A 26,246-nucleotide genomic window follows, 5' to 3' on the forward strand; every position below is an offset into this window, starting at 1 on the left:
AGGTATATGGGAAATTGCTTAATTTTGCTGTGAACATAAAACTGCTCTAAAAAAATAAAAACTACTATTTTAAAAAAGCAGGAGGGTAGACAGTGTAAACTTCAGAGTTTTACCCTGGGGGTGTGTTATTTCATACATGTAAAACTTTAGAAAAATACATCACACACAAGAAGCTCTGTATAAGTATTTCTGATTCTCTTATGTAATCAAATAGAATCTCTTTAAACACTGAACTTTCAAGAAAGCAATTATACCATCTTTTCTTTAAAAATAATAGAAAATTACCTCAATTTAAAAATTTTACTTCAAATATTTCCCCTGCAATCAGCTATTCTCTTACCAAATTAATGCCCCAACACGTGCCCAGCAACCAGAATGTAAACTATTACATTATTAATGTAATAATAGTAGCAACCCTAAAACTTCAAATGAGCCATTTTTATCATATTATTAACAAGTTGAATTATTGAAGTTTGTAGGATGGTCAGTTCCTTGGTAAACTGAGTAATTTATTTAAAATCCATTAGTCAAAAGGCTAGCAGACCCAATTTTGGTGCTTAACTTTCTAAAACACCCTTCTTCACAGGTCACTTTATAGTTAACCTCTGTAAGGTAAATAAGCATTTAAATCGATGTTAATGATTGTTTTCAACCTTTCCAAAAGGCATCTGTTATCAAATAGTCAGGGATTACTTATATCTTCTGTCCTAATTATAATTCTTTTTATAATTTTGCTGGTAGTCATTCACTTAGATAGGATCTTAAAAAGCAAATTTGGGCAGGTGAAATTACCTAGTGACAGATGTGGGGTTTTCTTAAATTATCTAGTGATAAAGCTAAGACTGTTGTTTTCACAATGAATGGCCAATACAATCCATCTCTTCCTTCCCCAAATAAACAGACTGATACTGAACAGTAACTTAACAAAAAGTGAGAGAAAGAAAATAGAGCCAGAGAAAGAAAGCGATAGAACAAAAAGAGGAAGAGGAAGACTTTGTAAGAGGCCAAGGGTTTCATTAACACCTTTTGAACTGACCACAGTTTAAGAACCAAAACTAACATAGCAAAGTCCACCTGGCTGATTTGTCTATTAAGGGGTAAACTTGTCTATTAAAGGGTGCTCTTTAGTGTTCCAAATCAAAACAAAAGTCAATAACTCATTAGTAAACAATAAAATGCACTAGGTAACCCATCTGCTTCAAGAAGAGGAGTCAAAATGAGTATTATAAATCCTGATATATTTGCAGGCAGCCACGACATCTTCAAAATGCCACTGATAGCAAACGTGCCACGTTTGTTCTCCTGGACTGCCTCACGGTGGGGCCCTGCACAGAGAAATACTGTGTAAAGGTCATTAGTTCAACTGCCATGGCAGCACCAAGGCAGGGACAATGAATGCATGTGGTTTTAAAACCAGACTGCTTATCTTGAGCCCGTGAAGAAACTCCTCACCTCCGTCAAACATTAGCTATCTTTCCTCAATTCTTGTTTCACAGGTTGGCGAGTGGTACTGTTTGACAGGATCCACACGGCGTGTATTCGCTGACATGCAGGACTGATGCGAAACAAAGCTGGCAAATCTTGCCAACTCCTCCCCCAGCATCGCTCACCTCCACCCTGGTTCTCTATCCCAGTGTCTCCTAACATCCTGTCTCCATTCTTTTGACTGCTCCCCAGGAATTTGCATGAGGTCTTCCTTTCTTTCAAGCTGATAATTAGCAAATCTAGTAAACCAGTCTTTTCTGTTTACTAAGGTGAGAAAACTAAGAGCCTCCCAGGGATTTTCCCTTCCCTTCCCTTCCCTTCTAAGTAAGTGTTTCAACAGGGGTTCAAACTAAACTTCATAGTGACTCTAAGACTATAACAGCGGACACAGAGAAAAAATATTATAAAAATGGTATGCAAATTTACCTGGAGAAGAAGACATATGATAGCATAATAATAGTTTATAACTCTTTGGGGGTGTGTGTGTGTGTGTGTGTGTGTTTAATTGAATAATGATAAGGACAGTAAGATAGTATTTATTTATTATAAAAATTTATAAATCACAGAAATAAAATAAAGTCCCCCATAATACTATTCATTAACCATGAATTAATATGGGGCTATAATTCTACCCATACTTTTTCCAGGAACATTTTATTTTGTTTTATTGAATTCCATTTTGTGTTTATTAGAAAAACAAAGCAAAAGCATCAACTTTCCTGGGCTACTTGTTTCTGACCATATTTATTTTTCATTAAATTCTAACAGACACAGCTAAGCTTCTTGATTTCCCACTGTGAAAAGAATTTCTAAACTTCAAAATTATCGGTATAAAGATACTGTCTAGAATATCACAGTCATTGACTCTCACTCTATATTGATGCCGCAAGGCTGCCCAGGTTGAATTTTAAGACCTTCCACTTAGAAGTTACATAATCTTGGACAAGTATCTTAATATATAAACAAAAATTATATGTATCCCAAAAGGTTGTTAAAAGAGAAATGAAATAAGAAAGTTATATACTTAGTCCAGTGCCTGGTCATAGTAAGCACGGAGTAAAAGCAAATAATAATAATAGTAATAATAATAATATTGAAGTAGATTTTGTTTTTTCTAATATAAAAAAATTTTTATTTTTGAATTACAATTTACTTTCAATATTATTAAGTATTGGCTTCAGGTGTACAGCATAGTGGTTAGACAATCTTATACTTTACAAAGTATTCCTCCTGATATTTCCACTACCTACCTGCACCATACATAGCTATTATAATATTATTAACTCTATTCCTTATGCTGTCAACATCCCTGTGACTATAACTACCAATTTGTACTTCTTAATTCCTTCAGCTGTTTCACCCAGTCCCTCAAACCCCCACCCCTCTGATATCTATCAGTCCACTTTTTGTGTCTATGAATCTGTTTCAATTTTGTTTGTTCATTTATTTTGTTCTTTAGATTCCACATATAAGTGAATCACATATTTGTCTTTCTCTGACTGACTTATTTCACTGGGCATAGTACCTACTAGGTCCATTTATGCTATCGCAAGTGGTGAGTTCATTCTTTTTTATAGCTGAGCAATATTTCATTGTATATATATGTACCACCACTTTTTTTTTCTTGAATTTTATTTATTTATTTATTTTTATTTTATTTTTGTCACAGATGTTTCTCCTTTTTTACCCCATTGACACCCTCTTCCCCATCTCCCCCACCCCGTCCCCGGCTTTGTTGTCCATGTCCATCGGTTATTAGTACATGCATATAAGTTCTGTGGTTGATCTCTTCCCTCCCTCCACCACCCCCTCTTCTGAGGGTTGTCAGCCTGTACCCTACTTCCACGTCTCTGGGTCTACCCTATTCCTCAGACTGTTATGTTCATTATATTCCACAAATAAGTGAGACCATGTTGTACCACCACTTTTTTATCCACTCATCTACTGATGGACTGTTTCTAGATCTTAGCTATTGTAAATAATGCTGTAATGAACATAGGGGTGCATATATTTTTTTCAAATTAGTGTTTTGGGTTTCTTCGGATAAATACCCAGAAGTGGAACTGCTGGGTCATAAGGCAGTTCCATTTTTAACTTTTTGAGGAACCTCCATATTGTTTTCAATAGTGGTAGCATTTCCAGGAACACTTTAAAAGTTGTTGAAATCAGCCCTGGCCAGTTTTGCTCAGTGGTTAGAGAATCGGCCTGCAGACCGGAGTCCCAGGTTCAGTTCCCGCTAAGGGCATGCACATTGGTTGCAGTTTGTCCCCAGCCCCAATCAGGGTTATGTCTCTCTGATATCGACGTTTCTCTCCCCACCCCCCACTCTATCTGAAGATAAATGCAAAAATGTCCTCGGGTGAGGATAAAAAATAAATAAAATAAGTTGTTGAAATCATCTTATGTATAAAATTAAGTAATGTTTCTTTTCTTTTATTGAGAGAGAGAGAGAAATACCCATGTGAGAGAGTAACATTGGTCAGTTGCCTCCATTACTGGACCAGGGATTGAACCCGCTACCTTTTGGTGTACAGGACGACACTCCAACCAACTGAGCCACACCAGCCAGGCTAAAATTTAGTAACATTTAAAAAATCAACTAATGATATAGCAAAAGTTTTCTCATTAAAAATTTATGAAAAATACTTCTTCTAATGACTATACAATGTTTTAAAATATAAATGGAACATAATTTCCTTCCCCTCTTTCCTACTATTGAATATCTATGTTATTTCTAGACCGACTTTTGATTAAAGATGGTAAAAAAAAAAATACACACATCTATCTTTGAGGCTTTCCGAAATTACATGATAGTAAAAGGATTTTTTATTTCATTTTGGCACAAATTGCCAAGGATCAAAACACACACACACACACACACAAACACACACAGACCATTTGAAAGCTGGAAGGCAGATAGACAAGTGATAACCGACTTAGCTGACCAGAGAAACTGAGTCTACAGCCAGTGAGACAAAAATCCAAGATATAACTTGATTTAAACTTCAGAATCCACAAAGGTATGGCAATTAACTGTATTGGACACTCTGAAAGTAGAAAGAAGGTGGAGCTAAGAACCCCTTGAATCTGCAGAGCTAATGACAGTCCTTCTTCACTGTGGCAGAAGACTGGAGGTGTCTCATCCTCAGAAGCTAAAACAAAAGCGTCTCTGGTCTGGAGGACAATAGCACAGTTCAGGGCAGGGTTACTATACTATACTGCAAATAGGAGGATAAGTGGAAATTTACAAACACTGTTGAGGCATCTGCCCTACCCCTTGCTCACTCAGCTCCCAGAATCCTGGCAGTCAGAGAAATTCCCTCTAGGCCTGAATACAGGAGAATCCATTGTGAACAACTGACCAACCTGAACCCAAAGACCCAAAGATACACACATCAAGGATGCTGGGCTTCAGCAGTGAGGAAAAACAACCACTACTCTACAGTATACAGTACTCTGTTACCAGTGTTTTTTGGATATTGGGTTTTGTGTTTTCATATCCCATCATGTCTGCAAAATGACCATCTGTGTCTCCTGCTTCTGGTGAGAAGAAGAGAAAGGCAATTACTCTTGAGGTGAAACTCAAGATAATTGCCCAACCATAGGCTACTGTAAGATTTCTTAGCACGTTTAAGATACTAGGCTAAACTTCGCTAGATTTGGTGTATTAAATGCACTTTTATTTTGCAATATTTTCAGCTGACGATGGGTTTATCAGGACAACTGTAAGTTGAAAAGCAACTGTAATTCTTTTAACCTGGTTTCATTCTGTCAGCATAATTACTTGGAGATTCACCCATGTTTTGCATGTATCAATATGACTTTTTATTGCAGATTAGTATTCCAGTATATAGATACACCAAATTTGTTTATTCATTGACCTGTGGATGAACAATTAGGTCATTTACCATATGGAGTTATTACAAATAAAACTGCTATGTACATTCATGTACAAGGCTAACATATGTTTTCATTTATCTTAGGTAAAAACCTAGGAGTGAAATCACTAGGTCTTATGAGGTGTGGTTGTTTAATGTTTTAGGGGAAAGCCAAAGAGTTTTCCAAACTGGTTGTACAGTTTACATTCCTACTGTGTGAAAAAGTTCCAATTATTCCATATTGTTTCTATTGTGTGAGAGTTCTAGGTGCTTCATCTTGTTGTCAGTATTTGGTATGGTTGGCCTTTTTAATTTTAGAAGTACTAATAGAGATGTAGTATTATTTCAGTGTGGTTGTAATTTGCATTTACTTAGTGCATAATGATATTGAACATCTTGTCACAAGTTTATTCTTTAGTGAAGCAGCTCTTCAAATCTTTTTTATTTTTTAATATGTTTTTATTGATTTTTTAGAGGGAGAGAGAGAGAGAAACATCGATGTGACAGAGAAACATCAATCAGCTGACTCCTGCATACTCCCCACCAGGGATTGAGCCTGCAACCTGGGCCTGTGCCCTGATCAGGAACTGGGACCTCTCAGTCCATGGGACGACACTCAATCCACTGAGCCATACTGGCTGGGCTATTCAAATTATTTTTAATTAGCTGTTTTTATATTACTATTGAGTTGTGATATATATATATCTATATATCTATATATCTATATATATATTTAGAGAGGGAGAGAGAAATATTGATTTGTTGTTTCTTTTATTTATGCATTCATTGGTTGCTTCTTATATGTGCCCTGACTGGGGATTGAACCTGAAACCTTGGTGTATGGATAGGACACTCTAACCAACTGAGCTTCCTGGCCAGAGCTATATTCTTAATATATGTCCTTTATCAAATACATGATTTGAAAATATTTTTTCTTTGCTTGTAGCATGTCTTTTTACTCTTTAGAATTGAAGAGTAGAAATTCATAGTTTTAATGAATTTCTTTTTTTAAAATAGTTTATTGATTTTTTTGAGAAAGAGGAAGAGACAGGGAAAGAGAAAGACAATGATGTGAGAGTACAACATCAATTAGCTGCCTCCCGCATGCCCAGAGCCTGCAATCTGAGCATGTGCCCTTGACCAGGAATCAAACCAGTGACCTCCTGGTGCATAGGATGACACCCAATCCAATGAACCACACAGGCCAGAGTCAAAGTACTAGATTTATTTTATGGATTGTGTTTTTGGTTTCATCTCTAAGAAATCTTTGGCTAATTCAAGGTCACAGAGATGTTCTATTTTCTTCTAGAATTTTCATAGTGTTAGATTTTATGGTCTATGATCCATTTCAAGTTAATTTTCATATATGGTACAAGGTATTGCTCAAAGCTTAATTTTTGCGTATGAAGAGCGTTTGCACCTTTTCTCAAGTTTTTATGTATGGATCTATTTTTGCATTCTCTGTGCTGTTCCATTGATCTAATTATCTATCTTCATGCCAATACAACAGTCTTGACTATTGTAGCTTTGTAATACATTTTGCAGTTAGTCCAAGTCCTTCAACTTCCTTTTATTTCCCCAAAGCCTTATCTTTTTTAAGCTATTCTAGGTCCTTTGCCTTTCCATATGAATTTTAGGAAAATTTTGTTAATTTCTATTAAACACCTACTAGATTATGATTAAACTGCTTTGAATTTACACATCAATGTCAGAAAATTTGGTATCTTAACACTGTCTTTCCATTTATTAAGCTCTTCCTTAAATGCTTTCAGCAATGTTATGTAATTTACAGTGTAAAGGTTTTCCACATATCTTGTCAGCTTTATTCATAGATATTTCATATTTTATCGCTATTATAAATGGTATTTATTTCAATTTCTAATTGTCCATTGTTAAGACACAGAAATACCATTGATTTCTGTATGTTGATTTTCTATCTTATAATACTGCTAACTTACCTATTAGCTTTAGTAGCTTTTTTTTTTTTTTTTTGGTAGATTCCATTGGATTTTTTGGTATAGACTATTGTGCTAAATAAAAACATATTTCTTCTTTCCACCTGGATGCATTCTTTTTCTTTTTGTTGTTGTTGTTTATGTTTTTGTTTTTACACTGGCTAAACTTCCAGTACAATGTTGAACAGATATCATGAATGTTGATATTATTGCCTCATTCCTGATCTTAAATATTCAGCCTTTCACCATTATGTATTAGGTGAGCTTTAGGTTTTTTGTAGATGCCCTTTGTCTACTTGAGGAAGTTCCTTTCTATTCTTGGTTTGTTGATTATTATTATCAGAAATTGATGTTAGGTTTTGTCAAGTGGTTTTGTTGCATCTATTGAGAAGTCACAAGGTTTTCATTTTAGACTGTGGGTTGCATTGACAGATGTTTTTTAAATTATGGTAAAATACATATAACATAAATTTGCCATTTTAACAATTTTAAGTGTACAATTCAGTAGCATTAAGTACATTCACAGCCTGGCCGGTGCGGCTCAGTGTTTGAGTATTGACCCATGTACCAAGATGTCACCAGTTTGATTCCTGGTTAGGGCACATGCTCAGTCTGTGGGCCCGATCCCCAGTGGGGGGCATGCAGGAGGTGGCCAATCAATGTTCTCTCTCAAAAGTACATTCACAGTGTTGTGCAACCATCACCACTTTTTAGTTCCAAACTCTAAACAGCAATCTCATACACATGTGCAAAAGTTTTCAGCTACAAATTCAATGTATTTAATAGAGGAATATTCAGGTCACTAATTTCTGTGGTTTTTTTTTAACTTCATCTGAGAACATATTTCCATTTTTTTGTTCAGATAGAGTGGGAGAGAGAAAGAGGAAGAGAGAGAAACATCGATGTGAAAGGGACACATCGAGTGGCTGCCACACACATGACCCAACCAGGGCAGGGGACAAACTGCAACCAAGGTACATGCCCTTAATGGGAACTGAACCCCGGTCTCTCGGGACTGCAGGCCGATGCTCTAACTGCTGAGCCAAACTGGCCAGGGCTCTTCTTTTTTTTTTTTTAATTTATTTTCTTTATTGCTTTTAGAAAGAGAGGAAGGGAGAAGGAGAGAAAGATAGAAACATCAATGAGAGAGAACATCGGTTGGCCACTTCCTGCATGCCCCCACTGGGAATTGGGCCCACAACCTGGGCATGTGTTCTGACCGGGAATTGAACTGGCCATAGGCTATGAGTTAAGTGTTTTGGGATTTACTAAATATCTTTTAGCTTTCTAGAATTCTATTTAATTCTCTTGTGGTCAGACAACATACTTTATATCTTAAATCCTTTGAGTTCCATTGAGATTTATTTTATGGCCCCAAATATTGTCTATCTTGCTAAATATTCTGTGTGCACTTAATATATATATATTATTGGAGTGCTTGGACTTTATTTATTTATTTATTTATAGAGAGACAGAGAGGAAGGGAGAGAGAAGAGGAACATTGATTTGTTGTTTTACTTATTTATGTAGTCATTTGTTGGTTGATTCTTGTATGTTCCCTGACTGGGGATTGAACCTGCAACCTTGGTGTATCAGGACGACACTCTAACCAACTGAGCTACATGGCCAGGGCCTGGACCATTTATATTTAATGTAACTATTCATAGGCTTGGGTTAAATCTGCCAGTTTATGTTTATTTTTTATTTCTATCTCTTCTTTGTCCTATTTTTCATCCTTTTCTGTCTTCTTTTGGATTATCTTTTTATTATTCCATTTCATTCACTTTGTTGGCTTATTAGCTATAACTCCTCATTGTAATTTTTAGTGGTTGGTACAGGGATTAAAACATATATATTTCAATCATTATAATCTACCTTCAAGTGAAATTATATCACTTCATATGCACAGACCTTATTATGGTATGCTTTCTTCATTCTTCTGCTTCCCAGATTTGTACTATTATCAAACGTCTACTTCTACATATAGGGTGGGACAAAAGTAGGTTTGCAGTTATTTGTATGGAAAATAATACAATAATTAATAAATAATAAGACAAGAATAAACTCTATGTTTTACGTACTCACAAATGTAAACCTATTTTCCCCTCATCCTGTATATTAAAGTTCCATAATATAATAATATTTGTTTTATTTTTTTATCCTCACCAGAAGACATTTTTTCATTTTTTGTTCAGATAGAATGGGAGGGAGAGAGAAAGAGAGTGAAACATCGACGTGAAAGGGACACATCAAGTGGCTGCCACCCGCACGACCCAACCAGGGCCGGGGACAAACTGCAACTGAGGTACATGCCCTTAGCAGGAACCGAACCCGGGTCTCTCTGGACCACAGGTCGACGCTCTAACCGCTGAGCAAAACCGGTCAGGGCAATAATATTTGTTTTAAACAGTCAATTATCACCCAGCCAGTGTGGTTCTGGACTGGTGTCATCCCATGTACTGAGAGGTCCCAGTACTATTCCCAGTCAGGGCACCTGCTCGGGTTGCAGGCTCGATCCCCAGCAGGGGGTGTGAGGGAAGCAGCTGATTGATATTTGTCTCTCACACTGATGTTTCTCTCTCTCGCTCTAAAAAATCAATAAAAATATTTTTTTTAATTAAAAAATAAAGTAAATTATCTTCTGATTTAAATAATAAGAATAATTTTAAAGTCTTATATTTATCTACAAAGTTACCATTTCCGGTGTTCTTCATTCCTTTGTGTAGGTCCAAATTTCCATCTAGCATTATTTTCCTTCCGCTTGAAGAAATTTTTTAAAACCAGTCTTGTAGTACATATCTATTCTTGATTAATTCTTTCAGCTTTTGGATATTGAAAAGTTATTATTTTGTCATCATTTTTAAAAGACATTTCTGCTGCATATAGCACTTTAACTCATTAGCTTTTTCTTTTTCTTTTAAAAATTTTTTTTCTTTATTGATTTTAAAGAGACAGAAAACAAGAAGGAGAGATAGAAACATGGATGAAAAAGAACATCGATTGGCCGCCTCCTGCATGCCCCCCACTGGGGATCAGACCCACAACCCAGGCATGTGTTCTGACCTCAAAATCAAACCGGTGACCTCCTGCTGCATGGGTCAATGCTCAACCACTGAGCCACACTGGCCAGGCAGCTTTTTCTTTCAAAGAGAAATAAAGATACCCTATGTACTGAACATAGATGAATGTTCTATTGGGACCCTGTGCAGGTCTCTGGAGTTTTCTCTGTGCATTGCTCTCCTTTGCCACATTCGGCTTTGCAAACTAGCTGCACTGCCTTCCTCAAGTTACCAGTGACGTCTCATCAAGTCAGGGAGGCTGCTGGCTCCTCCAGGAGACCACTCCCTGTGCTGTGGCCTGGAAACTTTCACCAGTCAGTAATGAGGGGCAATCACAGACCTCATTTGTTTCACAATTTTCATTGTCTGATGTCAAATATCTTAAAAGCAGTTGTTTCATATATTATGTCAGTTTTTTTCGTTGTTTCAGATAGAAGAGTAAATTCAGTCATTCTTACTTAATTTTGGCCAGAAGCAAAAGTCATCCATATAGATTTATTTGGAGTATAAGAGAGGGAAAGCCCTGTTATATAGCACTACTGTCTGGCTTGGAAGGCCATTGAATATACTGGAGTATACTAGAGCATTCTAATCAAGAAAACCAAATTGAAAATAACTTTACCTTTCTATCTCTAAAATTTGAGAGTTGGATATAATTGACATTAGAACCTCTTCCAGTGTAAATTCACTGATTCAACATTCCAGGAGTGTTTCCTTGATTTTAGATTAGGATTATGCATAGATGGAGACTCTTAGCTGAGGTTTAGGCCCAATTCCTGGAGTCTTGCCTTGCCACTTCTTTCCATAGTCTTCATGTTGCCATATTCCTGTTATAATCTCTAGTTCAGAAACAAGAGATAAGTGTGCAGTGTATGTTATAGGTCTAGCAACTCAGCTTTCATAAGGTTAGATATTTGTGATATATTTTGTAACAACTTATAAAGCAGTCATCTTTGATTTTCACAACTATAAGTGTTAAGAGATGGTAGAAGTTTTTAAATTATATACTTTTTTATTATGTATTAACATTGTCAAGTTAACAAATGGACATCTGACTTTAGTGGTTATATAGATACAAGCTATTGGTCTCACAACAATATTCTAGAAAGGAAACTCCAGATGTTATTTTTCTGTTGTACCTATATTTAATGTTTCCAACCATATCTTTGTGAAGGACTTCTTAACTACCTGGGATCTTTAGAGATCATTCATGTGAGCCACAGTGGTACAACAAGGACAATTTGCCTTCAGCCTCCAGGGAATTAGAGAAGAAAACTTCAGAATAAATGGGTAATAAATCACTTTGTGGCTTCTTTTCCTCCTTCATCAACTCCCCAACCCCACCATTCCTTTGTGAAGTCGTGAAGTTAGGTAACAGTGAATGTCATCAGTAGGATTTGTGTTTTGGAGGTCTGTGTATGCAAGACAAAGCCAAGATCCTTCCACTTGTGTTGATGGCATGGGAATGGGAGCAAATGGATATTTTGGTGATTTGCATAAAAGCCTCTGGTCTTATCTCTAGTTGGTGGAGCCATCTCCTTCTCTCCTACCATACCTTTTGTATGTTGCAAGATAATACTTAGACCTTCAGGAGACACTTAATGCGGGGGGGGGGGGGGGGGGGGAGTGCTGGCATCAAAATATGCTTGAGAATAGCACCTGTCATTTCAGCAGGTCTGTGAATGCACAAATCGAGGTGCCGGAGGAAAGTACTGGTAATCTGTTATGAAAGCTGCTTTCCATTTCTAGAAGCATATGCCTCAGTGAATAAGATTATTGTACCTTTATCACCAAAATTACTTCCATTTCTATAAAATTCTGAGTTTTTAAAATCTTCCTTGCTTCAAACATTCAAGTTCATGGCCTCATAACTGATTGGAGACAGTTTGTGAAGAGGTAGCATTGTTTTCTCTTTTAGCAAATGTCAACTACTATAAATAATCTCTTTTTATTGCAAATGACTTAAATATGTAAACTTTGGGCTTCTAGTGATTTGTGCCTTTTCAACTCAGCAGGATGTTAAAACAAAAAGCCAAAATCAAGACAGCATCTTCTGACAGCCAGTTCAGGAACCACAGACTTGGAAAGACCTTTGGCAGTCGAAAACATCCCTCCTTTGCCAACTCAGAAGCTTTGGATCAATCCCCACTCCTCACAGTTTACTTGGAGTACTGCATGGCCTAATACCCACTATTGATCTTATACAGGATTTGGCAAACAACCTCTTTTCTTTGCCAAGTTAACAATACCATGATCTAGCCAAATAGTTCCTCACAGTACACCTGTGTTTTAAAGGTGTGCCATTCATGCGTTTCAAATTTCAAAAGCCTGAAACTTGGCATAATTCCTGATATGCCTCATACACTTTCTTTTTTTGTCTTTCTTTCCTTTCTTTTTTTCTTTCTTTCCTCCTTTCTTTTGTCTGTCTTTGTGTCTTTTCCACCTCTCACTTCTCTCCCTCTCTTTCTTTCTTTAAATGTTTTTAAATGTTTTTCAAGATTATTTAGGTTACAAAAAAAAAAAAAAGAGAGAGCATCTAACTCACAAGCCTGTGACCTCCATTTGACCCAACAACAAAACCACAATAAAAAACGATTGTGAGACCTCTCCAGCTTTTAGTTACCTGAGGGCAATAGCCAATGAGTGACCTAATGCTCTGGTGACTGAGAGAAGGCAGTTCTTCCTGGGGCACAGTCAGTTCAAGGATATTCTGTTGAGGCTCCTAACCAAGGTTTGTGTAGTGACAGCCCATCACTGTACTAGCACCTGCCCAGCTGGTACTAAAAGGAGGCTGGCAGCTTGCTGGATCTTCTCTGAAGCTATCAGATGATTAAAAGCTCACTGTGGTTATTTTCCATTTCCTCCCTTTCCTTTATTTGACAAATATATTACAACTATTTGGAGTACAGAACATCTTTATGTTGAAAATCTGTCCTATTTTCCTTTGTTTAAAGAGATCTTCATGGCCCTGGCTGGGTAGCTAAGTGGGTTAGAGGGTCTTAATATGCCAAGGTTGCCGGTTCAATCCCTGATCAGAGCCCATACAAGAATCAACCAATGCATGCATAAATAAGTGGAACAACAAATCTCCTCTCTCTCTCAAAAAAAAAATCAATAAATACAAAATTTTTTTAAAACAAGAGATCTTCAAGCAAAATAATGACGAACATGGAGGATTTTAAATAACCAATGGATGCTTGTGTTGAGGTAGTTTTAAAATTTGTCAATTGGACAGTGCTAACCTCATACAAATGGGGAGCTGAATTTGGGAATAAGGTTGCCTTAGGCCTAGGTTCTTCCATGCTGTTCTAACTGGGAAGCTGGTGCACGAGAAACCATGAACTTCTATTTTAGAAAGCTGTAATCTTGGTCTTAATCACCTCACCCCACACCTTTCTTTTAACCTACCTTTTATCTTCTATAAGGAGATATCTTGGGTCTTTACATCAATTAAAGGGTGCCATTTCGCAAAATACCCAGATGGTTGCACTTTTGAAGAGTAGCATTGAGATCCCACATATATTCAGCCTTGACAGAAGACTTAGTGAAAAATGTCTACAATCCCTTACAAAAAAAGAACAACATAGGACTGGTCTTTCTCCTTTTGAAACTAGATTTAGCCCTGAAAAGCAACCATTATGTGAATGAGAAGGATAAAGAAGATCACCAGAAGCCAGAGGATTCTGCAACAAAATGACTGAGTTATTGTCCTTAAGATAATTTCATGACTTGAGCCTCACATAGTAGAATGGCTTGCAGGTCCAATGCATGTGTATTCTAAACATAATGACTGTGTTTAGTTTCTGTTCATGACTTCCTCTCTTAAGACAGTCCCATCAGACAGAGGAAACAAGAATGAGCCTCTGCAATTCATCATCTATGCGTTGATTTGTAACTTGCTGTACAGAAAAGTCATGGGAGGGGGACAGAAAATCCTCTAACTGAAATATACACTGGTTTCATAGAAGGAGCACAAAGCAACAACAGAAGTGAATACTAACAAGTGACTTTCCTCTTGCTATTCAGAACAGAGAGGGTATTGTGTCCCATACTGGTTGATCCAGTCTTTAGTGACATGGTTTTTTGCTCCGTAGGCCAGAATATTGGCCACTCTTTTTCAGAAGTTGTAATTATTACACATTGTGCCTTCAGGGCATGAAGGACACAAGAAGCTTTAATACTGGAGATTGTGGTTTCAAAAATAGCAAGACACTGGGTTCAGCTTTTAGATTTTTACCAGCAACCAGCAACTGACCTATACTTTTCAAAAATACAGAAATTAATCCAGTGACTCCTATGTTTTTATCAAAATTTTAAAACAACAACAATTGATTACACCCTTCACTGAGAAGATACTTTGCACATGAAAGACTTAAAAATGTTTTGTAGAGCAGAACATTCTTTGAAAGCTCTGGGTGGAAGAAAGCCCTTGCTTGAGGAACTTAATTGATAGAAACAGTGCAGCCTGAACAGGGCTGCCTGAGTTCAAAGGCACCGCTTTTAATCCCAAACCATTTTCATTTTACTTAACTTTTATTTCTTTCTGGGTGACTAAACTGCAAACTTCTACTAATCTACTGCCAAGTAATTTTTCTTAAGAAGGTGGATACTTTACAAGCTTCGTAGCCAGGAGCCCTCTGTCAGGAATGCCGGTGGTACAGTTTTGTGTAGATAAAAACAGAGGCACAGGAAAGTAGGTCACTCTGTTTTGTATGTGAAACAGACTCTGTCTCTGGCAAGTTTGCTCCAGTTGAAAACAATAAGGCACGTCTGTCTTTAAGTCTGGAAATGTAATGCCTCTGGCAGTACATGGTCTTGGAGAGTGGAGCCTAGTGTTTTTTTATAGCCGGGATTTTGTGTTAGTAGAACAGCCATAATGTCAACTGTTACAAGGAGCGTCATCCAATTCACACATCTGCTGCTGGAGAGAAAGTGTAGCCACAGGAGGTGACATTTAATGTTTTGGGGATGAGCAAGAATACAGAAATGTCCTACCACAGCCAAGAAATAAGTGGCTCTTCTTCCTTTCATTGCTAGTACAAGAGATCTATAACATTGATTTCAGACTTTCACACTATTTGATTTTTTATGGCCCATTTGAGAGTTTAAAAATTTATAAAATGACCAGGTATAATATCTTCAACAGAAGCAGTTTCTTGAAAAGAGCGAACAGTGAAATGGGCCCGTTTTGTCTGGTGTATCTTTGTAAAATGAATCACAACATATTTGATCATTTTGACCACCCTAATAACTAACACAGATTAGCTCAGCCACTTTTTTCCCTAGACATTTATTGTCTAGGGGGAAAAACTGATTTATTGAGATGATTGGACTCTCTCCTTTTTGTGACTTCCAGTCTTTCTACAGTCTTGCAAATAATTACTCACCTGTTTTGTTTTGGTCATTCTTCATTTCTGATGGACCAGAGTATTAGTCTTAATTGGCTTTTATAGAGTGTTCCGGGAAAGTTCAGAAACATATCTGGTCTACTGAACGTTGTATGAACATTGCTTAGTGCACTGTCATTTAAGGATGGCATTATTGAACAGGAAATAATAACTGAAAATCATCTGGCAAATAAGCAGTCTTAAAATGGCATAATCATGAACTGGTCAAGAAAATGTACCACCTCCCACCATTTAAAAAGAAAGAAAGAAAAACATAAAATGAGTGTTGGCAGGGATGCGGAGAAATTGGGCCTCTTGTGCACTGTGATGGGAATATAAAATGGTGGAGCTGCCATGGAGAACAGTCCAACAGTTCCTCAAAAACAAACAAACAAACAAACAAACAACCCCACAGAACTACCATATAATTCAGCAATTCCACTCTGAACATATGCTCTAAAGAACTGAAAGCAGGATCTCAAAGAGATAGTGGTACACCTATGTTCATGGCAGAATTATTCACAATAGCCAGAAGGTAAAAACACCCCAAGAGTCTATCATGAAATGTATAAACAAAATATGATATATACATACAGTAGTCCCCCCTTATTTGTGGCTTGACTTTCTGAGATTTCAGTTACTGGCAGTCAACCATGTCTGAAAATATTAAATGGAAAATTCCAGGAATAAACAATTTGTAAGTTTTAAATTGTGCACCGTTCTGAATAGTGTGATGAAATCTTGCTCCATCCCGCTCAGTTTCTTCTGGGAAGTGAATCATCCCTTTGTCTAGTGTATTCACACTGTGTATACTCCCTGCCCTTAGTCAGTAGTGGACTCAGTTATCAGATTGACTGCCCCAGTATCGCAGTGTTTGTGTTCAGGTAAACCTTTGTTTTTACGTATTGGCCCCAAGTACAGGAGTAGTGCTGTTGGCGACTCAGAAATGTCAAAGAGAAACTGTAAAGTGTTTCCTCTAAGTGAAAAGGCGAGTACAATACAATAAGAAATGTTGAGAGATCATATCCACATAACTTTTATTATAGTATATTGTTATATTTATTCTATTTTACTATTAGTTATTATTTTTACTTTCTTACTGTGCCTAATTTATAAATCAAATGTTATCATAGGTGTGAATGGAAAAACAGTGTACACAGGGTTCATTCAGTACTATCCACAGTTTCAGGGATCTACTGGAGGTTAAGGAACATATCCCCATGGATAAGAGGGGACTATTATTCACACTTTAAAAGGAAGGGAATTCTGACACATGTTACAACATGGATGAAACTTGAAGACATTATGCTAAATGAAATAAGGCAGTCACAAAAATACAGATACTTTGTGATTCCACTTATATGAAAGGCCTAAAGTGGTCAAGTTCAGAGACAGAAAGAATGGTGGTTGTCAGAGCCTGGGGATGGGATGGGTAGAATGGTAGTAGTTATTTAATGGGTATAAAGTTTCAATTACGGAGAAGGAAAAAGTTCTGGAGGTGGATGATGGTGAGGGTTGCACAACAATGTGAAAAATGTACTTATGCCATTGAGCCGTACACTTGAAAATTGTTAAAATGGTAAATATTGTTATATGGACCTTTTCACAATAAAAAAATAAACTAGATCAAGAAGTTACCCTTTCAAAAGTACAGAATGGGATAACAGACACATGATGCTGCCTTCATTGGACTTATATTCTCCATAATTTTTCCTGCCTGCTCCAGGAGCCAAGCTTTTTTCGGTGTATTTAAATTACTTGACACCCACATCTTCCCTTTCCCCTTGTCTGAGAAAGAATTCACTGCTCCTCTGTTCTTTCCCCATCCTTCTCATCTCCCACATGTCCTCACCTTCATTGTAGGAGTCACCAGGGATGTACAGAGCCATTTGGTTAAAAACACTAATCACATGGATGTCCACATAAAATGCTCACATTGAGTCTATTAATAAGTTGTCTTCTATCACCTCTGTAGAAGGACTGTGGGAAGGGAAATTAAAGTGCAAGGGAAGACGGTACAGGAGAACTTTAGAACTGTGAGCTGATGTTGGCCTCAAAAGCTTTGTATCAAACAATAACAATGATCTATACAATTAAGAGACAGGTGGATCTTTACCAGGGAAAGGAATCTTAATTTTAAGAGGAACCTACCAATTCTTTAGTTTGCTTTCAGGAAGTCTTACTTGGTAAGAGCTGCCCCTGGAAAAATATGATTTTGCAGGATTCATGATTCTCTTGGCCCAGTTTGGGTTGGTTCCTCTCCCCCACGTCTATGCAAAGTATGCATAAGGTATAATTGAATTGCTCCCTTACTCCTAGCCTTTGAATTTTAGGGCTCAAGCCATCCAGATTTGGGGAGGAAGTGGACGTTATACTGGCTTTGATAGTTACACATGTTGCTTCACTTCTAAAATTTCCCTAGATATGCTTTAATATTGAACAAAGATGAGAAAGTTGTATTTTTTATATTAGAGCTACGGCGATTGATATTCTTACACCAGGGGCCTACCTCCGCAGACTGAGAAGATGAGACCCCTATTGTCACACCCACGAAGAAAAGTAGAAAGTGGTGTTGCTTCAAGAAATGTCCTTGAACTAAATCTCCGTTCTCTATTCCTCCAAGCTTCCGCAGGTTCACTCGATCCAACAGTGTGACGACAGCAGTGCAGGCTGACCTGGACTTCCACGATAATCTGGAAAACTCTCTGGAGTCCATAGAGGACAATTCGTGCCCGGGCCCAACTTCCAGACAGTTCTCCCGGGACGCCAGCACCTCCACCGTCAGCATCCAGGGCTCAGGAAACCATTACCACGCCTGTGCGGCCGACGACGACGACTTTGACACGGATTTTGACCCTTCGATTCTGCCTCCCCCGGATCCCTGGATTGACTCGATCACTGAAGACCCCATGGAGGCCGTTCAAAGGTCAGTGTGCCACCGAGATGGCCACTGGTTTCTGAAGCTTCTCCAGGCGGAGCGAGACCGCATGGAAGGGTGGTGCCAGCAGATGGAGAGAGAAGAGCGAGAAAACAACCTGCCGGAAGACAGTAAGTAACACAGCTGTGCACATCTGTACGCGGGGCGCTGGGCTCTGGGCTCACCTATCCTCAGACTTTGTGGGTTCTCCCCTGCCAGTTGCACTTGTCTGCCCCTGCAGTCTGACCCTACCCCAAAAGAATAGTGGGAGAGCTAGGCGACGCCAGCCGGGAGCCCAGACGCCCCTGGGCTGCACAATAAAAAGTGAAGGGCTGGTTACACCTTCCCTGGCTCTAGGTCCACGACTTCAGCTCTAGATCTTATCCTCTCTGAAAAACACCAAGCTCAGTTTTGGGGTGGCCTCCTCTTCCTAACACGGTTCCTCTTCTCCAAGATGTTACTGAAGGGATGCTGATTCTCAGGAAACTAACAGTAATTCGAACTGCTTTCAAAGTCCACAAACACGTGTGCATTGGGCATTTATAATTCCTTAGTTTTATTACTTTCATTAACAGACAGTATTAAAACAAAGCTAGTCATGTGTAAGCCAGTGAGAGGACCACGCTTATTTACATTCTTAAGCCTGCTTTCCATGCACTTTCTCTTTTAGTATTAGGGAGGCAAATCTTCACCACTGAATTAACACGAATTCCAATTTAATGGCTTAAAATAAATGAAAAAATAGAATATGATGAATAAATAAATAATGGATACCTGGCACACTACCACCTTCAAACTTGACCTTTTAGCAACAATAATTACTATTAAAAATTGACAAAGAGCCCTGGCCGGTGTAGCTCAGTGGTTAGAATGTCGGCCCATGGACCAGAGAGTCCCGGGTTCGGTTCCCGCTAAGGGCATGTACCTCGGTTGCAGTTTGTCCCCAGCCTGGTTGGGGTCGTGTGGGTGGCAACCACTCAATGTGTCTCTCTCACATCAATGTTTCTCTCTCTCTCTCTTCCTCTCTCTCTTCCTCCCTCTCTCCCTCCCGCTCTGTCTGAGGATACATGCAAAAATGTCCTCGGGTGAGGATAAAAAAAAAAGTTGACAAAGAGCCTGGCGAGTATGGCTCAGTGGTTGAGCATTGACCTATGCACCAAGAGGTCCCCAGTTCGATTCACGGTCAGGGCACATGCCCAGGTTGTGGGCCCAATCCTCAGTAGGGGACATACATGAGGCAGCCAATTGATACTCTAGCTCATGGATGTTTCTATCTCTCTCTCCCTCTCCCTCTCTCTAAAATCAATAAAGAAAAAAAAGTGCACAGAAGTAGAAAGTTTAATATAATGAACCCCCATATATGCATCGTGAAGTTTAACAGTTGGCCAGTCTTATCTTATCTGTCCCCACTTAGCATTATTTTTGCCAGCCTCTTAAAAAAAAAAAAAAACTAAAGCATCTTGTCACTTCACTATGCACCTCACATTGATTAAGACTTCATTTTACGTAACCATCATGCATTATCATCCCTAACAAAAATAACAGTAATTTTTTAATAATTAGACCAAGAGCCTACTATAAATCATGTTTAGAAGACTTACTAAATAAACCAAACTTATTGTGTCAAAGAGCAGTGAGTTTTCCATAAGGAAGTATTTTCCAATGAAAACTAAGTCTGAAAAAATAACAGTACGTTGTGGGATTTCCTTTCTGTGTCCACCTTCTTGCTCACATCTTTTCTCTCTGCTCCTTCCTTTTGCCTAGACCCTACCAACTGACTGACTAGCTTATTTGTTACCTTTATGAGCAGGTTAAAAAAAAAATCCATTAATGGGTTTCTGTAACATTCCTTTGGTTCTTTCATATTATAAGTGCAAGCAACTTAGCAGTGGAAAAATAAATCTCCTTGACATTTGCCCCTAAGAGTTGGTGCCACTGTGGGCCCACCTGAGTGTTGATCTACAGGCAGAATTAGCTTTTTGCCTTTGTAATAGGTGAATGAGGCACAGTGGGTGGGGATAGGTTTCAGTAAGAAAGTCTTACTTAGCAGTGGTTGCTTCTTCTTTATTTTTTCAACCCTCACCCAAAGGTATTTTCTATTTCTCTTCAGATAGAGTGGGAGGGAGGGGAGATGGGGGAGAGAGAGAAAGAAACACTGATGTGAGAGAGGAACACTGGTTGCCTCCTCCTGCAGGACCCGGAACAGTGTCGGGGATGAACCGCAATTGAGGTATGTGCCCTTGACTGGGAATCGAACCTGAGACTCCTTGGTCCACAGGGCCAACTCTCTAACTGCTGAGCCAAACTGGCCAGGGCAGCAGTTGCTCTTTTTTTTTCTTTCTTTTTAATGGTTTTTAAATAGAGTAGAAGGGACAGAGAGAGAGAGAAACATGGATGTGAGAGAGACACATTGATTGGTTGCCTCCCCCACAACTCCTACTGGGGCCAGGAATCAAACTTGCAACCCAGGTATGTGTCCTTGACCAGGAATTGAACCCGTAACCCTTTGGTCCACAGGCTGATGCTCTAACCGCTGAGCAAAACTGGCCAGGGCAACAATTGTTTCTTATTCTTTTTTTCCCTTGGGGGCATACACAAAGTTTACTAGATTTTAACCCGGTTTGGCTCAGCGATTAGAGCGTTGGCCTGCGGTCCAGAGAAACCCGGGTTTGGTTCCCGCTATGGGCACGTACCTTGGTTGCAGTTTGTCCCCAGCCCTGGTTGGGTTGTGCGGGTGGCAGCCACTCAATGTGTCCCTTACACGTCGATGTTTCTCTCTCTCTCTCTCCCTCCCACTCTATCTGAACAAAATATGGAAAAATGTCCTCGGGGAGGATTAAAAAAAAAAACAGAAAACAAAGTTTACTAGATTTTCCTAGGAAAAATCAGTGTCTCAGGAGCAATGGCCTTGGAGTGCTGCTCAGCAGAACCAACTTTCAGATTTCAATTCATTCGATTCATCAGTTTGGAACTCATTCTACCTTCCTGGTTAACTTTCAGTAGGACCCAGGGACGCTGCTCATCTGATGTTTTCTTTAAAAAAATACATATATATATATGTATAGATATGTATATATGTGTATATATATGTATAATACACACATATGTATATATATACATATATATGTGTGTGTGTACATACATATATATAGATGTGTATATATATATACCTTCATTGTTGAAAGTATTACAGATGTCCCCCCTTCTCCCTGCATTGTCCCCATCCAACCTACTCCCGCCTGATGTTTTATTTTAATCTGAGACTAGATCTGCTTTTCTCAACCCAGCTTCATAACGATACGTAAGGATAGTATAAATATTTTAGAAAATCTTCCTTTAGACTCAAAGAACTATGAAAAATGTGGTTGTATCAAAAACAATGTATTTTTATACAACCACATATATTTGAAAGGTAACAATCTTGTCAGAAAATCAGGTTCTCATCTTGTGTTTGGGACAAAAGAAAACATATTTGTGCCCGGCCGGTGTGGCTCAGTAGATTGAGCATCATCCCATGGACTGAGAGGTCCTGGTTCAACTCCCAGTCAGGGCACTACCTGCTTGAGGGCTCGATCCCCAGTAGGGGCCATGCATGAGGCAGCTGATTGATGTTTCTCTCCCACATTGCTGTTTTCTTTTTTTTTTATCCTCACCCGAGGACATTTTTCCATTTTTGTACAGACAGAGTGGGAGGGGGAGAGAGGAAGAGAGAGAGAGGGAAACATCGATGTGAAAGGGACACATCGAGTGGCTGCCACCCGCACGACCAACCAGGGCCGGGGACAAACTGCAACTGAGGTACATGCCCTTAGCGGAAACCGAACCCGAGTCTCTCCAGACCGCAGGCGGACGCTCTAACCGCTGTGCCAAACCGCCCAGGGCCCCACATTGATGTTTTTGATGTTTCTCTCTCTCTCTCCCTTCCTTTCTCTCTCTCTCTAAAAAAAAAAAAAAAAAAAAAAAATCAAAAATGTAAAAAAAAGAAAAACATATTTGTATTTTGAAATGTACATGACTGGTAAAGTCTCAAAATAATAAACATGAAGGCACTGCCCAATCATTCCCTGTTCTAAACATTTACATCAGATGTTATTTAAAACATTGATTTATAATTAGGACTTATAAACCTATTCCATATGAAGAGATTTTGTTATGACAGTATTTGTTATAACAAGATTTGTTCTAAAGAATGATAATTTCCTGTCTTTGTACACGAAGGTGCCACTATTCCACCATTAATAAACCATATTGCTTGAGGGTGTTTTCTCAAATCTACCTCTTTATTTTATGAGGTTGCTTCCTGCGGGGGCGGGGGGTTATAGAATGAGCAAAGATAACTAGGGGCAGGAATATTTTTGGTGCTTGGCTTTAAAGTACCCAACTGAGTAAATTGGCCTTAGATGGCAAGTATGTAATGAACCCTTCTTCACCGGGGAGTTGTTCTCCCTTTGTAGTTTGAAACAAATGTTAATATCAAACCCCCCTTTTCTAATTAAAAAACTACACACAACACCCATAAATATAACAGGAGAAGCAGTGAAGCTCTTCTGGTAAGGCCTGGAGGCTGCCTGCTTAGCTTCTACCACCCCTGATCTAAGTGCCTAAAACACACCCGTCCCCTTCCTGCAAAATCCTAGGATTCTTGGACCACAGTTTGAAAGCCAGTGTATGTAGTGAAAACGTCAAATTATTACTTTTGTAAACTAGTTTTGCTTATATAAATAGATGTTACTAATTTGGATCAGTTTCTTTTTTCTTTATTGATAGTAGAGAGAGAGAGGAAGAGAGAGGGAGAGACAGATGAAAACATCGATGAGAGAGAACATCGACTGGTCGCCTCCTGCATGCCCCCCACTGGGCATTTGGCCCACAACCTGGGCATGTGCCTTGACCGAGAATCGAACTGGCGACCTTTAGATGCATGGATTGATGCTCAACCACTGAGCTACACCGGCTGGGTATGGATCCGTTTTGTACATTTTAAAAAGCACACATAAAGGGCATTTAACTCTGAACTTTGTGTTAGCAGTTTGATCTAAAATTATTACATTATTTTTTAAAAAAACAAACAAAAATAATTATAATTTTATAATTTTAATACAAATTAGTAACATCTATTTATGTAAGCACAACTAGTTTATAATATATGGCTCTTCCTTCAAGTCTCAGCATAGACCTCACCTGGAAGTCTATGGAATGCTTCCCCTCCGGCTGGATTGGGTGTGTTTCCCTGGTACTTCTGTAATAGACTGTATGTTTCTCTATCAGGTATTTCCAACATAATTTTATGATCATCTGTGTATCTTCTCCACTGAAAAGTGAGGACAGAAATTATTTTCTTGTCATCTTCATATTTGCTAGCACATAGCAGAGAATCAGTGAATATGTATTTGAGTCCTCAAAATACTTTGGAAATGTTGTTTTACAGAAGTATTCTACCTAACAAAACATTTCTTCTTAAGTAGCTAAAAAATACGCAATAAGTAACTAGCAGTTATTTTTGTCAAAAGATGGAAGGGGCATTCCTTTGTGTGGTGATGAACCCTTCTCATCAGAGCAAGGATTTGGCAGAGAGAGAAGAGCACCTGCCACAGAAATGGTAGAAAGGACGGCTGTGTTGGTCAGCTGGATGGTCTGGATGAGCCCTGTGTGTCCCGTCCAGCTCTTGGGACAAGATTCTATTCTGCCAGCTCTTGAAGACTTCCTGTATCTTTTATGCCCTGGGAGGTACAAAACAGTATTTCCAATCTACTAGCATTCCAGATTTCTAAACAGTGCCGAGGTAAACTCACATGCCCAAGTCAAAGAGTTGACAAGTTCTATGAGACAGATCCAAGGGAGGGCATGACCAGAAACCTGGAGTAAACCTCCACCATAAGAAGGCAAAATATAAGCACACAAAAGAATATTCATCTTGTCCTTACAATACCCCTGGCAATGGGCTAGAGACTTTGACAGGTGTTGTTTTCTTTGCCCTCAAAACAGCTCTCTGGCAGCATCTTGTCCAAGGTCACAGAACACAGAAGTGTCTGATGGAACAGATACAACATGAATAACATTTGACAAGATAATGATACTTTGTTGCTTGGTGCTGTCCTCCAAAGCTCTCTCTACATATCTCTCCCTGGCTTCTTGGCAACCACAATTCTGTTCTGATAACTGGGCCTGGAGTTGCACAGGGCCTTTGTTTTACTAATTCTCCAATTTAACCTTTTCTTTTTTCAAAAGAGGGGTGGTAAAGAAGAGAGGTCAATCCTGTTTGATAGGCATGGCCCATTTCTAAGTAACCAGCTTAAAAAAAAAAAATCTGTGTACACCCAGAAAAAATAGCTTCAATACATGGGTCAAGCACAGCTGTTATCTGTCTCTCGGTCAAGTCACCATATATATTCTTTGGGTCCTATACAAGGAGGGCCTCTCTTCATGGTACAAGGCAAGGTGGCTCCTTGACAAGTCTCTCCTGTGAGAGCTAGTCTTTAAAGTCTTCATGGGATAGTAAGAAGGATAGAGGGAGAGAAAGGAAGATTCTAAGCATTCTTGCTTAATTTATTTTGTGGGGTATCATAATTATCCCAATTTATAATCTTTTAAAATGTTTGGTGAATATTCTAAATGTCTCTCTGAATTGTACACTTTATAGTAGCTAAAATGATAACTCTTATGTATACTTTACCACAATAAAAAAAAAATTCTTCCTTCTTAAAAATATGTTTGCAGTAGCTGAAAGTGGGTAGAACAAGTACGCTATCATCATGCTCATAGTTATTCATTATGCTTATAAAAATGTAAGATATTTTGTTAAATGTCTTCCTGAATTAAAAATACAGTTGACCCGTGAACAACACAGCTTATGTGAGGATTTTTTTTCAATAAATATCTGTACTGTTTCAATCTGCAGTTTAGATAGAGAGGGCCAAATGTGTGCATTGATCTACGCCATTTTATATTAGGGGACTTGAGCATCCATAGATTTTGGTACCTGCTGGGGTCCTGGAACCAATCCCACACAAATACCAAGGGACAATTTAAGTTTTGGGGGAGTCAAAAGTTACATGCTGATTTTTAACTATGGGAACTTAGTACCCCTAACATCTGCATTGCTCAAGAGTCAACTGTATAGTATGTCCATGGCAGAAAAGAAGGAGGAGGAAAGGGGGGAGGAGGGGGAGGAGAAGGAGGAAGGGAGAGGGGAGAGGGTTGGGGAGGGGAAGAGTTAAGAATAGAACCTATTTGCTCAATGGGAATTTGAAGTACAGATTTGGGCTTGAATGGTTGCAATCATCCTTCTCTATTAGAGAGATGACAAAGAAAGGAGTCATCCAATTTTACATAATTATTTAATTATCACTTATTTTATGATGCCATTTTCCTCACTCTGATAGTTGCTTCCTAGGGATTTTGTTTTTGGCACTCCTGGCTGAAAAACGCCTTCCTGGTTTACCTGAAACTGGATAAATGTGCACCACGCAGGGCAGAATGAAAACAAGCACCACTTGTAGTTGCCTAGTAACCTCAAGCTATCTTTTGAAAAGTATAACTGTAAATTCTTTGGGCGTGTGGAGCTA

General features: G+C 38.6%; 1 protein-coding gene across 8 annotated transcripts in view; it reads left to right on the plus strand.

The window, feature by feature from the left end:
- The window catches only part of DLGAP1 (DLG associated protein 1), a 329,410-nt gene that overhangs the window by 274,094 nt on the left and 29,070 nt on the right, over positions 1 to 26,246 (plus strand). For all 8 annotated transcript variants that reach the window (XM_036245132.1, XM_036245131.1, XM_036245139.1 and 5 more), the window contains one exon: positions 18,388 to 18,812. In XM_036245132.1, coding sequence (XP_036101025.1) covers positions 18,388 to 18,812 — 425 coding nt within the window. The remainder of the gene's footprint in view (positions 1 to 18,387; positions 18,813 to 26,246) is intronic.

This window comes from Molossus molossus, unplaced genomic scaffold, assembly GCF_014108415.1.
Source record: "Molossus molossus isolate mMolMol1 unplaced genomic scaffold, mMolMol1.p scaffold_m16_p_6, whole genome shotgun sequence".
Lineage (NCBI taxonomy): Eukaryota > Metazoa > Chordata > Mammalia > Chiroptera > Molossidae > Molossus > Molossus molossus.